At 39.5% G+C, this 14,947-nt stretch overlaps 1 protein-coding gene across 3 annotated transcripts in view; it reads right to left on the bottom strand.

Annotated features, from left to right (window-relative positions):
• The window catches only part of LOC145986619 (coiled-coil domain-containing protein 169-like), a 71,335-nt gene extending 59,575 nt beyond the window's left edge, over positions 1–11,760 (bottom strand). For all 3 annotated transcript variants that reach the window (XM_083120845.1, XM_083120844.1, XM_083120843.1), the window contains exons 1-2: positions 11,584–11,760; positions 1,064–1,155 (exon numbers count right to left, since the gene is read on the bottom strand). In XM_083120845.1, coding sequence (XP_082976971.1) covers positions 1,064–1,155; positions 11,584–11,684 — 193 coding nt within the window. In that variant the 5' untranslated portion in view covers positions 11,685–11,760. The remainder of the gene's footprint in view (positions 1–1,063; positions 1,156–11,583) is intronic.
• Positions 11,761–14,947: the final 3,187 nt, after the last annotated feature.

A 14,947-nucleotide genomic window follows, 5' to 3' on the forward strand; every position in this document is an offset into this window, starting at 1 on the left:
GGCCCACAGACTTCACCAAAGTTGGGAATTTGCGAATTCGTTTATTCAACTCCGACTTTTGCGCTACGATCCCAGGGGTCCCGAGTTCGAATCCAGGCCTGGGCATAGGTGTTCTCTGCAAGTTTCCCTTCATCAATTTCATCTTCGCGATTAGCCAGAAGTGGCAGAAAAGCGAAGTAAAATAACAAAATTAATAAATCGTTTCTTATTGATTTCTACAGTAATATATGCCTGTTTGTTAGACGACCACAAGATTACACCTTAGTTCAGACTTCTAATTTCAAATAACTCGTACTATAGCTACTTATTAGCAACACACCAAAGTTATAGGATACGTTCCACTAAGACTGATTTTTTTCTTTTTATCTCATTTATTTGACTTGCTACTGCCAATTTATGATTATGTGGGTGTTGGGGGGGGGGGTGATTGGGAATTCACTCCCTCTGAATGCTGCAACCCCTCTGGCTACATTATTTTTTTTAGCTTCTGCGGACAGATTTATGTGTAATACCTGATTTGTATGTGTGAATCCAGCAAATTCATCGTTTATTTCCCAGTGAATCCCAAGGTATAGATGGACATTATTTTTTTTTGCGTAGTATAATGCTGTGTAGTACCGTACATAGATTACAAAAATAATTTGCAACAGAGAATAAAAAAAGGCTTAGGTGTTCACACTAAATCTTGTTGTAATAAAACTAGATGGAGCATGCTTTGACTTCATTATATTCAGCAAAGCATAATGTTATTAATTTTCTGGTACATATATTTCTTATAAAAGCTATAATCATTATTATGATGAAAGTGTAAAAAAAAATGGATTCATATCATTGACTTAAGAATACATATGTATAAGAGTAATATATTTTAAGTTCACATGTTTAATAACTATTATTAACCTATTATATAACAGCAAATATAATAAATAAAGTACTAGCAACTTCGTTTTAGCGAAATATTGCCTCAGTAGAGAAATTTCAGTAACATTATAATTAGACTATTATTATTACTACGCTTCATTTATTATGTCTAAGAAAGTTATATGGAATGATATATACACACCTTCTAGATCATTCTTATTTAGCTCCTTCAGTTCGTCTTCTAATTCCTTGATTGATCTTTCTAGTTCCGTATTCGACCACATGATGGTGTCCCTGAAATTGATAAAAAATCAGATAACTTCCTTCAAAATTTCAAAACTCAATAGGATTAGTTTTCTGTGACAAACTTGTAAATTTTAATCTTTAGAGCATACATTTATAATAATAATAATTCATAACATGTGATAGAGAAATTATAGGGTGTTCAGCCTAAGAACGTCAACGAAATTATGAATATTGTTTAATTACATAGGTCAACACGAATTTTCCTTTTTTGATTGTGGTGCTTGTTTTATTAGTACGTTGTGTACCTGAATCCAAAAATGACCCCAGTCTTGTCCTATCACAGACCAATTTTTTAAATATTTACATATGTCTATTTAATAATAAGATTACAAAATACACAATATCTCAATGAAATTTCAATACAAATATTGATGTGAAAGTCTACAATCACTCAGTAATTTTTGTATGTGCAACGGAAAAGGCTAAAACAAAAAAAAATGTTTTATCTGGACTTGGATTGTGCTAGAAGGCGTATACCACATGGCTCTGATGTTCTTGCACCGAATACTTCGAAAAACCTTGCGATAGTGCAATCTGAATCAAGTTCTACACCAGTCGAGCATAGGCGGAGTTTCCTCAGACTACTTGGGGGTGAGAGGCTAATTGGGGCTAACATTATTCATGTTTTCATCCCCACAAAGTGAAAACGTAAGTGATTCCACTAAAGAACTGTAGTGATAACCAATTAATGAAACGATTACGCGCGACTAACTTAAATTGCTTCTTCACGATCGCGAAACATTTACATTAACGTGACATTCAAACGTATCCCCCCCAAAAAAAACTGCTATTCTATTCAAGTCTGCATGCACTTCACGATGGAATATCAAGAGAAATAATATATAATATATTTTCTTTGAGTACAGTTAAATAATACAGTTTACATTCACAATGGGTGGGAAAATTAGCTTTGATTGGGATGTGTCTGTCTCTCATGACCACATAACCAGAAAGTGGAATGACTCAAGACAGAAAGGGTGTGAAAACCCTCTTGCCCCCTGTAAATCGCACCCTGAACCTACCTTCCGTTGTATTCTGTATCAAACATAATTTGAACTTCTCTTCTTATGTGTGACTGACACGCCACAGCAATAACATTTGAAAATTTCATGATTAATTTTATAGTTTTTTGCGCAGTTTCTCTCTCTTAATTATTTTTATGAATATGTCCCATGCGGTGGTGGGGGGAGGTAGTGTCCCGTTCTGGGGGGGGGCTTAGCACCCTCTAGCCCCTACCTAACTACACCTATGCAGTCGAGTCATCTGAAGATAACACACATCTGGGCAGGCACACAACGCACACCCCAAACTTTCACACAAAATGAACTCGATGATTTGGCCAAAGATTTAAATCTCCCAATGGATGCTGCAGAACTTGTGGCTTCAAGGCTGAAGGAAGAACCTGCTAGCTTCAGGAACATATGTAACAGTTAATAGATTTCGCGAGAAAGAACTAGAACAGTATTTTACCTAGGATAGCTCTTATGTCTACTGCATACACATTCCAAACCTCATAAATAAGTTAGAACAATATAACAGAGATGAATAGAGGCTCTTCATTGATTAATGCAAGAGAAGTTCAAAAGGTGTGTTGCTACATAATGGTAACATTCTTTCTAGTTGCTCATTCTGTCTATCTGAATAAGGCATATGGCAATCTTGAGCGGCTACAATAAAAAGTTAAGTACAACGAAAATGGAAAATGGAATGGTGGTACTAGGGATTCTGGAATACATCAATGATGGCTGACTACTGTTTGTTTTATGAAGCGTGATGATCCTGTTACTGTACAGAAGAGAACATGTCGAAAAATGTTTTCACCCAAGTTCTATTAAGAGAATATGTACGTGATCATTAGTGGTTCTCGTGCTTTTCTATTTGTTACAATAGGCAATGTGAAATGTGTTTAATGAATTTCGTGTACTGACGCCGGGCCACTTGCCGCCGAGACTCGTAGCGAATGTCAGGGAATGCTCTGTATATCTATACTAAGGACACAATACAATGCAATGTGTATTTCATCACTGTTTAGTATATTATGTTTGTTGTATGGTTCACTTGTATTACAGAATTACAAGTTCAAACATTTACATATTACGTGTCATTTTTAAGAGACCTGACGTGATTCAGCAAAACGGCAGTCTTTTCTGTAATCCATACATCTTGAAGATGCGAAATCAGTTATTGGATGTGAAAAAGGTCTCAACAACTTTTTCTTTGCTGACCTGTGTTATTAATTCCAAGTTCCGGGAATCTGTGCTTTGTTTACGCCAGATGGTACGAGTTGTTGTTAGCAGAGTATGAACTGCTAGAAACCAGTTGTTACTGGTGGATTAGGTATATGGCTTGCGATGATATCTTGTAAAGTATGCTTATAATGCGTTTATATATTGAGGAACGCATCGGTTTTTGTGGAACATTATTTCAAGACTCTTTTGTGAAATGTCAACAGAGGTACAGTACAATTAAGGCTAATTCTGGTTCCTAACTATCCATTATCTACCGCTTATGGTATGCTGACAACTCGCAATCGTTCATAAAAAAAACCTCTGCACGCAGTACATGTTCCGGAAGAATGGTGCGCTGTGTCTAGAATAATTGGGAGGTTTTTGAAAGTAAAGTGGATGTAAATGCACATTTACAATTAGTCCTACAGTTTGTATTCATACTGAAAGAGGAGACGAACGTGTGAATGTTGATTCCAGCAAGACAGCACATCTTGCCACGATCACTATGGCTACGTTTCATGCAAACATAATAATTTCTAAAGGATTCTGATCTGCCGGATCTCCTAATAAAACAAGTCCAAACCTTAGAGTGTACAGAAGCAACCCACACGAAATAGAGGAACTGCCGCACTCCAGAATATAACTGGAAAAATACTTCAAAACATAGCCAGAAATATGGTGAGACATGTTCCAAATATGTGTAGGCCACTTTTTTGTTCTTTCACGTATCTTATCAAGTATACTAAATCATATTTCTCAGTGTTAATATCCATAATTTACTTTTAGGCCTACTACTTTCTACTTTAAGGTATATCTTTATGCCGCTTGTAATTTCTCATACTGCTTGTTAATTTCAAGGAATTTCTAATATTTCAATTCTATAATGCAGTGATTTGGTATTATCCACCATTGGAAATAAATTGAAATGAAAATCGAAACGCAGAATATTCTATGATGGATAAGAGAGAACGGATAAACGACTCGCATGATTTAAGGCGATCTCAGAGAATAGAATAAATCGGAAATTTGTAGATTTCTTTCGTCATAAAACAGGTCAACCTTCCTGACGGAGTGGTAAGTTTGACCTTTACTCGTATTTTGGTCGATTTTTCCTACTTGTAATTTGGTTCAAAAATCGACCATGCAGCTGATTACAAATTCCTGTTTTTTTTATCTTGATATCTTTCTGTTAGGTTGGAAATACTTACAGTGGGTAAAACGAAGCTTTGGCACGTCATGTGGATGCAACCCCTCCGCCCCCCCGACTCCAAAGTTACGTATGGAAGTTGGCGCGAATTTTAAATTCGTACACTAATTTGACAAACAATGTTATTACTCGTAGACTATTTGACCAATCTACTTTGGGTAACATTTGTTTTGTAGCTAAAACATCAGGGCATGCAACCGTACAGAAATCAAAACGCCAAAGCTAATAGGAGAGGTTGGGTGGACCGCGGCCTCAAACTTTCAATGAAAAAATCATAAAAATTGTGAGTTTGCCCCCTCTTCCCCTGCTATTTTGGGAAGGGGACGCAAACTTTAGCCATATTTTCAAAGAATGGTCCTTTCTCAACCGAATGAAAGTCATTTCATGTTCCTGGGTGCATTACATTATCGAATATGTGAAACAAACTCTCCATTTTTATGATTTTTTTCATTGAAAGTTGGGGGCCGCGCCCCACCCAACCCCTCTTATTGGATTTGGCGTTTTGATTTCTGCATGGCTGCATGCCCTGATGTTCTAGCTGAAAAACAAAAGTTACCCGAAGTAGATTGGCCAAATAGTCTACGAGTTATAACATTAGTTATAACATTTTTTGTCAAATAAGTGTACGAATTTAAAATTCGCGCCAAAAGGCCTCGGCGAAACCGGGGTTACTTTCTGACGACCCCCCTCGGCAGAGTAAAGGCTAATTAGCGAACTGTGAAGTCAAAAGTCAGGGTTCTGTTTCTTGTTAAGTCAAGGAGGTTTCATCGAGTTTGTCACCTCATCAATTCGCCATTTATCGTCGTCGTGGTTAACCCCGAGAGTATAGAAGCGACGTAAAATGGCCAAAAACACCAAAACGATATAGTCTTTAACAGATTGTACAGATTGTTAACGCTAATCAATAAGTGTGTCAAGCTGAACCCATATTCATCTGCTGGTGCTTGCTATCCAAGGACTTTCTTCGGTTGCTAGGATACATTTTCCAAACAGTATGAGGCGAGAGATTTTTCACAAGAATTATCAGAAGTTTATTTTGTAACGATCCACTTGTTTGCCGGAAATTCCGTGATAAATCGAAAAATAAAATCTCGAAAGGTAGAAGGGTAACAGAAATTGGAAGTATACGTATATACCTTGGCTGGTATTATTTACGCAGGCGTTATGTAAATCAAACACTAATACCGCTTCTTCCTCTCTCTCTCTCTGTATTCAGAAATACACACGCACAATGGGGAAAAAGGGGGGTAGTTTGCAGGACTAGCGTGATTGCATTCTCCATAAAACTTGGTAGATAATAGTCTGTCATATCCTGGTAGTGGTATAACAACATTTTGGGTTTTTAACAATAGATCTTTGATCGTAGCAACATGGAATTCTGCACGAAATATCTAGGTAATCGAAATCGTAAGATGTAAGCAGTTTGAATCCTCACTTGTGAATTATCTTCAGACTAAAGCGTCAGGCGACGCGGGTCCCTTCAACCTATAAGAAATCACGCTCTTGTTTGGTGATTGATTTGGTTTTTTAAGTCCACTTTATGCACAGAAAGGCTAATCGGAACTGGACCTACAGTTTAAAATGGGATCCGAACCACTTGTGCCTCCACCGGGTATCGAACCCGGGACCCCTTGATTATAAGGCGACGACGCTACCACTGCGCCATCGGGGAGGCCATCACGCACTTGTGACCAACTGACCGAAGCCACAGGATGCACATTATTGAATGAATGAATGAGTTAAAATTTTGGGGTGTGTCGACACATATGGCCATTCTACATCCTTCAATGTGTGTGAGGAAAAATGCCCTTAACTAAAATCTTTACCCGAGTGTTAAAAAAGGGTTGTAAAAACCTTAAAATTGCATTTTGTAAAGGAACAATACAAGACACATTCAAAAGGTAAGGACATACTAAGAAATCCTCAGAGAGAGCGGAGAAGGCCCGCTGTTCTCACAAAGCTAAAAACATTAGTTAAAACACTGCCTCATATCCCATCATGGATGATAATTCACTGAGAAGGTTCAAACTTCGTCTGAGAGAAATTAAAAGCGGCAAATTCGAGAAGGAAGTGTCGCGTTGTCCGAGCGACACGCAAGCGACAAGCGACACGTACAGCTTGTCGTCGCACCTTGGTACGAGAGGTTGCATTTTTATCTGAAGGATCGATATCGAGTGGCACGTGTCGCTTCGGTATGAAAGCTCCTTTACATTTATTAGAACAAGAGGCTTCTCAGTGGACACAAATATTAACAAATATTTTTATCTTCCGTGAACATATGCGTCCGGAAACAGTCTGACTGTCCTTCGGACCGACAGACAGACAAAGAGACAATCACAAAATAGCAAAAGTAGACGCTGGACCTTCGACCACCACAATAAAAAATTTATGCGGAAAAGAAATAGAAGGCAGCCTGTAACGAGGGAAAACATACAGAAATATAACGAATTACTATAATTAGGTTGGATCTTACCCTCTTTTTGCGGGAGCAGCTCAAAATAGCAGGAAACTAAGAAGGGGAGGGGAGAAATCTGAAGGACAAAATCCTGACGGTAAGCAAGGCCGAAATTGCAGAAGACAGATTGCCCATTTAAATTGTCTGCACGCTCACAAAAATCGTAGAATTTTCACCTTTCTTCACTAATTACATTCCGAGTTTAATGCTCGACGCACATATTCTACTTGTGTGTTCTACTTGTCGTACGTTGGCATTTATTTATGTATCTCGGTCACTAATTATCCTATGGGAAAACGCAGGTACATTTATAAATTGCCTAACTAGCACACGCAATCTGATTTTAAGTTTCCTTTGGATTTTGACGAATTTACATTATCAACTTTTTACATGCATAAAAATTATGGGGGAATGTCTTTGATAGTACAGGACGGCAATTGTCTGAGAATTTGGTGGGCTGTCCTAATGAGCTTCATTAACCTTACTTCTTTCTTCATATAAACCGACCTTTGTGATAGACTGTTTCGTCAAAGGTCTATGGGATCGAATAGTTCATTTTCATCGTTCATTTTCATCGTCGCGATTAAGCAAGACGTTAAAAAGTAACAATGATATTTTCGTGTTGAATATTGTATACTCCTGTTCATATAAGGTGCCATATAGTTCAACTGTCCAAATTTATAAAAATGTGCCTCTTTATCTGAACAGGAATGTACGTACATACGTAACCAGTCTGCCACGGAGGCCACCAGAGAGGTCTGTTGCAGTTATGTTTTTTCTACTCTTACGGCGGGCGGCCCTCATGTTTGCAAGGGAAGTGGGTAGCGGCGAATACGCCGCACACCAGCCAGACAACAGTGGTGGCGCCGAGAGTTACGCCGTCGAGGGGAGGAGGTGCTGCGCTCTCCTCGTTCTACAGGCTACTGAGTTTCTTATGGCGCTGGATTGGTCGCTTCCCCGTTCCCCACTTTTACCAGCATGTAGGACGCCCGCCGTGAGAGTAGAAAAGACGTATAGTATAGTTTTAGTATTGTTAATACTTTTGTTCAGAAATAAAAATGTTATTTGTTTTAAGTCCACTTTATGCTCATATAGGCTAATCGGGACTGCACCTACGGTTTAAAGTGGGATCCGAACCACTATGTATCCCCACAGGTTATCGAACCTAGATCACCTAGGAAAACAAATCTTTTTTCAAATCCATTAAGAAATTTTCAGAATTTTCTATTTTTGCGTAAACATTTCAGAACTCTATGACAGAGCTGCGATTATATTCACTTTAGCTCGTTTTATCGGTTGTATCCTAATTGCAAATAGTCCTCATTGTGAACAGTGCCTGAATGGTCCTACTTGCAAACACGTAAAATACAGCGTGTCCATAAATATACTGTCATACTTTAAAGTGGTATTACGTCGCTTTGGATAATCGTATTTAAATGAAATTGGTGACATTTGAAAGAAAAACTCAAATATTTTTGTGCATGTCAGCAATGGACACCAATATTAGCTATGGACAACAATGAACGAGATCAAACATAGAAACTGAAATAAATTCACTCCTGACAACAATGGACGATGCGGGTTCATTGTTGGATATTTAGCAGGCAGGCAGGTTACATGTGAATGTTTTCCTTTAAAATTGTGTTGTTATTACAGAAGATTTAAGAACGTAGTTGGTGTGTTTTAAAATATCATTACACGCAGAGTTTGGTGAACGTGTTGGTGTGTTTTATCATTCCACGCAGAGTTTGGTGAAGGTTCAGCGTGCAGATTTAAGTGGTTATGGCGACCCCACAAGAACGTAGTTGGTGTGTTTTAGAATATCATTCCACGCAGAGTTTGGTGAAAGTTCAGCGTGCTTATAGGCGAAGGTTTCAAAATCAGTCTCCTTCACACACGTCAATTTTGAAGTGGTACCGGGATTTTGTGGATCGTGGCTGCATATGTCATCAAAGGAAAGGCCATTCAGGGAGACCATTTGTCAATGCGGGAATTGTGGAACAAGTGCGGGAGGCATTTGTTCGTAGTCCTAAGAAGTATGTACGTAGAGCTAGTCAGCAGTTGAACATCCCTAAATCCACCGTATCTAAGATCCTGCGTACGCGACTGAAGTTTCACCCCTACAAACTGCAATTAGTGCACAAGTTGAAACCTGATGACCCTGTAAAACGGTTAGATTTCTCTGAACATTTTATGATACTAATGGAGGATAACGTAAATCTGTCAGGAAAAATAATTTTCAGTGATGAGGCAACATTCCACGTTGGTGGAAAAGTGAACAGACATAATGTAAGGATTTGGGGGAGTGAGAATCCACATGCAATTTTGGAAGTTGAAAGAGACTCCCCTAAAGTGAATGTCTTTTGTGCCGTATCGAAACGTCAAGTCTATGGCAAATTTTTCTTTCGAGAGGCCACTGTGAAAGGCCCAGCTTATCTTGACATGCTCACTGAATGGTTATTTCCACAATTGGAAGAAAATGAAGGCAATGAATTCATTTTTCAACAAGATGGGGCACCTCCTCACTGGCAAACATCGGAATGAGCAGCTTCCAGGAAGATGGATTGGACGTGCCGGAAATGATGATAATGTCTTCTACAATTGGCCGCCGAGGTCACCTGACTTGTCGGTCTGTGACTTTTTTTTATGGGGTTACATAAAAGATTGTGTCTATGTACTCCCATTGCCTCAAAACCTGCAAGAACTGCAAATTCGCATCACTTCTGGAATCCAGTCCATCCCTGTGGATATGTTGGAGCGTGTGTGGCATGAATGGGAATATCGCCTTGATGTCTGCAGGGCCACTCGTGGGGGCCACATTCAATGTCTATAAGTTGTAAAATAAAATATTTGAGTTTTTCTTTCAAATGTCACCAATTTCATTTAAATACGATTATCCAAAGCGACGTAATACCACTTTAAAGTATGACAGTATATTTATGGACACGCTGTACATAGAATGATAATTCCATGTCCTAATTGCGAACACCGATCATTTAACCCTTTCCGCACGTTAACGTAATGCACTTTCATTTGTGTGTTAATGGTTTGCTAGTGCAGTTGTTCTAAAAATTGAAATCATCGAGGCAGAGAAAGGAAGGTCTGGTGCTTTGTTCAAAAACCCCTTACTACATACATAAATGTAGAATTGCTTCAAGTAATAATGCCGTGGAGGGATGGAACCACAAATTCAACAATGACATAGATAAACCACTTCCGAGAGTGACAGAATAAGCTTGAAGGATTATGAAGAAAAGTCTAATGACATGATTCTTAGGATCGACTGTAATCATGTCGGATTTTCCGTATGTTCCGACAAGCTTCAATTTGAACTGCAACTTTTAAATCACTGACCTAGCTATAAGACATTCACCAGTCTCAAGTCTGGAACAGAGATCTTTTAAAATTTAATTAAAAATACTCAGGAAGTGAGAGAGGAAGTTGTAGGTCCCAAGATAGAAAAATGTGCTCGCAACCATACTCTCGCTTTGTAATCAAGGGTTCGATACCCAGTGGAGGCACATACTGGTTCGGATACCATTTTAAACTGTAGGTCCAGTACCAATTAGCCTTACTGTGCAAATAGCGGACTTAAAATACCAACTCAATCAATCAATCAAGCAACTATACTCTGTCCGAGCTATCTTTGGAACAAGAGATGAAAACAAGCCTGTGCGCACGTAATGACGCGAAACGGCTCCATCAACGAACACGTGAGAGGGAATGGGCTTGCATGGAGTGGGCACTGCATTTACCATGCTTCGCTCTGCTCACTCCCCGCTCGCCACCCCCACCTTCTCTGCCGCTATGTGCGGTCTTGCTCCAAAGATTCCCGGAACGGAGTATAGGGCACAACATATCCAAGTAATATAATTCGTGCTCAGGTAGTAAGTTTTCGTAATTAGAACTGTTTGGATTTGACTTGATTTTTGATATTCAGCGTAACTTGTCGTGGTATAATTTAACAATACAGGGAATTTCTCCAATTTGTTTGAAATTTCGGATACTTACTAATTTGGGTCTCCTAATCACGAATCTGCACTTAAAATTTGGCGCTCACGTATAGAAATTCCTGAATTATGGCTAGGCCCACGGACCATTGGCGCTAGCCCCACGAACCATTGGCGCGTGGTTAGGTTAGGAAACATAGTTCAATTTTAGGGTCGTAGTAATATCAGGAATATATATATATTTCGTTCTTTAAGTATTCGAAACTGAAAATTTTGCGATAAATAATGAGCAATTGTGCATTGTCGGTTGCGATGACTGACCCTCTTATTTTGCAAGTTTGACACGTGAGCGCCAAATTTTAACTTCAGATTCGTGATTAGGAGCCCTAATTTAGTGACTATGCCGAATTTCAAACAAAATGGAGGAATTCCCGGTATTGTAAAATCGCTCCCCCGAAACGCTTAGAGCTGTGCACGCCCTGCACGCTTGTGAGTCATGACGAAAGTGTCCTGCCATTGTTTGGAACATTTAACAATCATTCCTAAGCTCTATTTACTACCCTTAACAATACCTACCTGTATCTCCTTTCGTGTTCCAACTCGTCCTTCAATCTCTCCATTTCTTCGTCTCTCCTTCGTCGGTGCGTTGAAGCTTTCGACGTCCTCTTCGGCGCCATTTTGTGCAATGTAGGTCAGATCACGTGCCTTATATCGACTGAGCTCTGCGTTCTGACAACTTCACCACACGGCATGCACACCTCAAGTGCTTTGACCTTAAAGAACCTGGCCAATCGATAAAAGCTATCGATTAATTCTATCCAACGCGATACGGCTGTTGTTGAAAACACACGCACGCATGCAGTTTTCATCTTATCTTTATTACATTCAGGAAATTCTCGAGTCCAAGGGGAGATTAGTCTTTGCTATTTGACCCCAGAGCCAACCCTAGGTGGGTGGGGGAGTACAACCAGCATTTTTCGAATGAATTCAACAGATCTGTAAAACAGATATCTTTTTTTCACGAGCTGATGCACATCCTGCATATCTGTCCTTCCTAATCGCACCAGTCCTTAAAGTGGATTCAATCAATAGCCGAAACGCAAACTACAATTTAACATGAGTACTTCTGCTACTACTGCCGACTCCGTGGCGGCAGTGTGCGAATTAACGGGGGGAATGCCAGGGATTCCCCCCCACGTAGAAAATTTCAACCCCTTGGAAAATATATTTTTTTAGCCCTGCCAGGGATGTTTTTATACCCCTCAAAGATTTATTGATTTGGTTTATTTTATTTTGTTTTTCTACCACTTTTAGCTAATCACGAAGCTGAGGATGTGATGATATTAAATTGATGAAGAGACACTCTGAAAGAACACCCATCCTCTGGCCGGGATTCGAACCCTGGACTTGATTGATTGGACTTGTTGTTTTAAGTTCACTTTATGCACAGAAAGGCTAATCGGGACTACTGTGCCACGTACCTCCACCGGGTATCGAATCCGGGACTCTATGATTACAAGACGACGACGTTACCACTACGCCATCAGGGAGGCCAAATCGAACCCGCGACCTCTGGCGTCGTAGCGTACTATGCTAACCACTCTGCCACGGGGATCGGCACCCCTAAAATAATGGGATTCAAAGATATAGTCAGGGCTCGAAAAATCCCGGTCGCCAGGTCGTCATGGCGACTAAAAATTTCAGCCTGGCGACTGTGATCTTATGCTGTATTATGTACGAAATTTTGATGATACTAAGTTCAAATTGCAGTACAGCGTAAGTTAGCAAATGATTTTTTTCTTTTAAATCAAAGTTGTGAACATTCCAGAGAGTGAGTAATAATTTCTTACTCTTTGTCCCCCAACTCTGCACTACGTAGAAATTTTCAGCGAAAAATGCAGGCTCGACCAGGACTCGAACCTGGGTCTCTGGCATATCGTACGATTTCTATAACCACTGAGCTACTGAGCCGGCCTGGCCTCGCCTGATTTCTCGCCGTCGCGGTTTTTACCTTTGTGGAATCGTCCCTGCCAGTGCTACCGCAACGGGATCTGTTGCCTTTGAAACACAGTAGACTTCGACATTGCCTGGTTCCTCCCAGCGTACAGATGTTAATGCATTTTTCGCTGAAAATTTCTACATAGTACATTTCCTGTGTGTGCCTGATCTTCAATAAATTAACTTCTTTACGCTGGGAGGAACCAGGCAACGTCGAAATCTACTGTATTTCAAAGGCAACAAATCCCGTTGCGGTAGCACTGGCAGAGACGATTCCACACAGGTAAAAACCGCGACAGCGAGAAATCAGTAGCTCAATGGTTAGAGCAATGGCACGGTATATCAAGAGACCCGTGTTCGAGTCCTGGTCGAACCTGCATTTTTCGCTGAAAATTTCTAAGTTGGTATATATTGTTGAAAATCAATTCTCAGATGTTTTCAGTAAATTAACAATATTTTTTAAAATATTATAATTGCTTTTATTTGGATACATGCTAACATAAATTTATTAACCCAGTGATAGCGTACATGATTAGTTTAGTGCAGAAAACCTGGTGTAAATACCTCTTACGGTTTTCATGATATGCATTTTCAAAGTTTGGGTTGTGCGACTTTTGAAACACGGTGTAGTTTCCTGGCGCCTGCTTTTCAGAGCTGGCGCCTAGCTTTGAAGAAAATTTTTCGAGCACTGCATATAGTATACTATTACTTAACTATGTAACAAACAAACAAAATCATTCGTGCATGTTAATGGGCCAGTCATCAAAAATTTCCCTGTCAAAACGTTTGCAGCCTTGTGGATTAAAGAAGGACACCATTCTGAAACTGACCAACCTTACCAAGCTAAGACAGCAGCTGGCTGTTATCCACTTATGTTTTCATGGCATAATACTGCATGTATTACAGTATTCACAAGAAACTTGTAGATGGGTTTCATCTTCCTGGATATTTATAGCCAGCTTGGGAATCTATTAGTCAGTTTACTGTGTGTAACTAGTTGTATGTGATGATAATAACAATAAGCATGTTAACAGCAGCCATGACACCATAATGTGTCGCTCAACGTATTTATACTAGTATTTGACGTCATTGTGATGCACTTTGTAAGACTGCTATTTATTTTACGACCACTACACCATCAAGTGGACTACACTAACACTGTGTTATTATTAAAGGTGAATGTGGCTGGGAAAGTGCAGACGCACAACATACAATATCTGTATGATACTGGAATGCCCAAAATATAGGAGAGAGAGAAAGTGTACTGAAGGCAGAGTTTGTTTGATACTGTACTGTATTTCGTGTCCTCCCGTTTCGCCTTATTGCGTTTTCACCTCCTCCAATACAATTTCAAATGATTTATGTGACACGAACTTTATAAGGCGAAAATGGAACATCCCATTTCGCCTTACATACAAAAAAATTCCAACCTGGGACTCGTATTATCGACTTGAAGGGTAATTCATAATGGGTTAGGTTAGGGATTTTTTTTTGTGTGTAAGGCGAAACAGCATAAGACGAAATGGGATGTCCCGTTTCGCCTTAGAAAGTTAGTGTCACATAAATCATGCGAAATTGTATTGGGGTGGTGAAAACGCAATAAGGCGAAACGGGATAAGGGGAAACGGGATAAGGCGAAACGGGCTATAATCCTGTATTTGATATGTTGTTCCATTAAAGGAACTTCTGTCAATGAAATTACTTCTGTATCACATCTTTTACTTCCTCTGTTACTATTAACATCAGGTCAGGATGAATGAAGACATTTTGCTTTTAGTGAACTTCCGATATAGTGAACCAAATGTCTGAATCCGTAGGGATTCATTATAAGCGGAGTGGACAGCATTTGCTCCTTGCAGTTTGTACTTTTGTGTTATATTTTCCTTATTTTGCGTGGTTTTCTCTCACCTTGTCGAATCGTGATAATGTGTATTGTGATTTC

This window comes from Lepisma saccharinum, chromosome 4, assembly GCF_977018435.1.
Source record: "Lepisma saccharinum chromosome 4, izLepSacc3.1, whole genome shotgun sequence".
In the NCBI taxonomy this organism is placed as follows: domain Eukaryota; kingdom Metazoa; phylum Arthropoda; class Insecta; order Zygentoma; family Lepismatidae; genus Lepisma; species Lepisma saccharinum.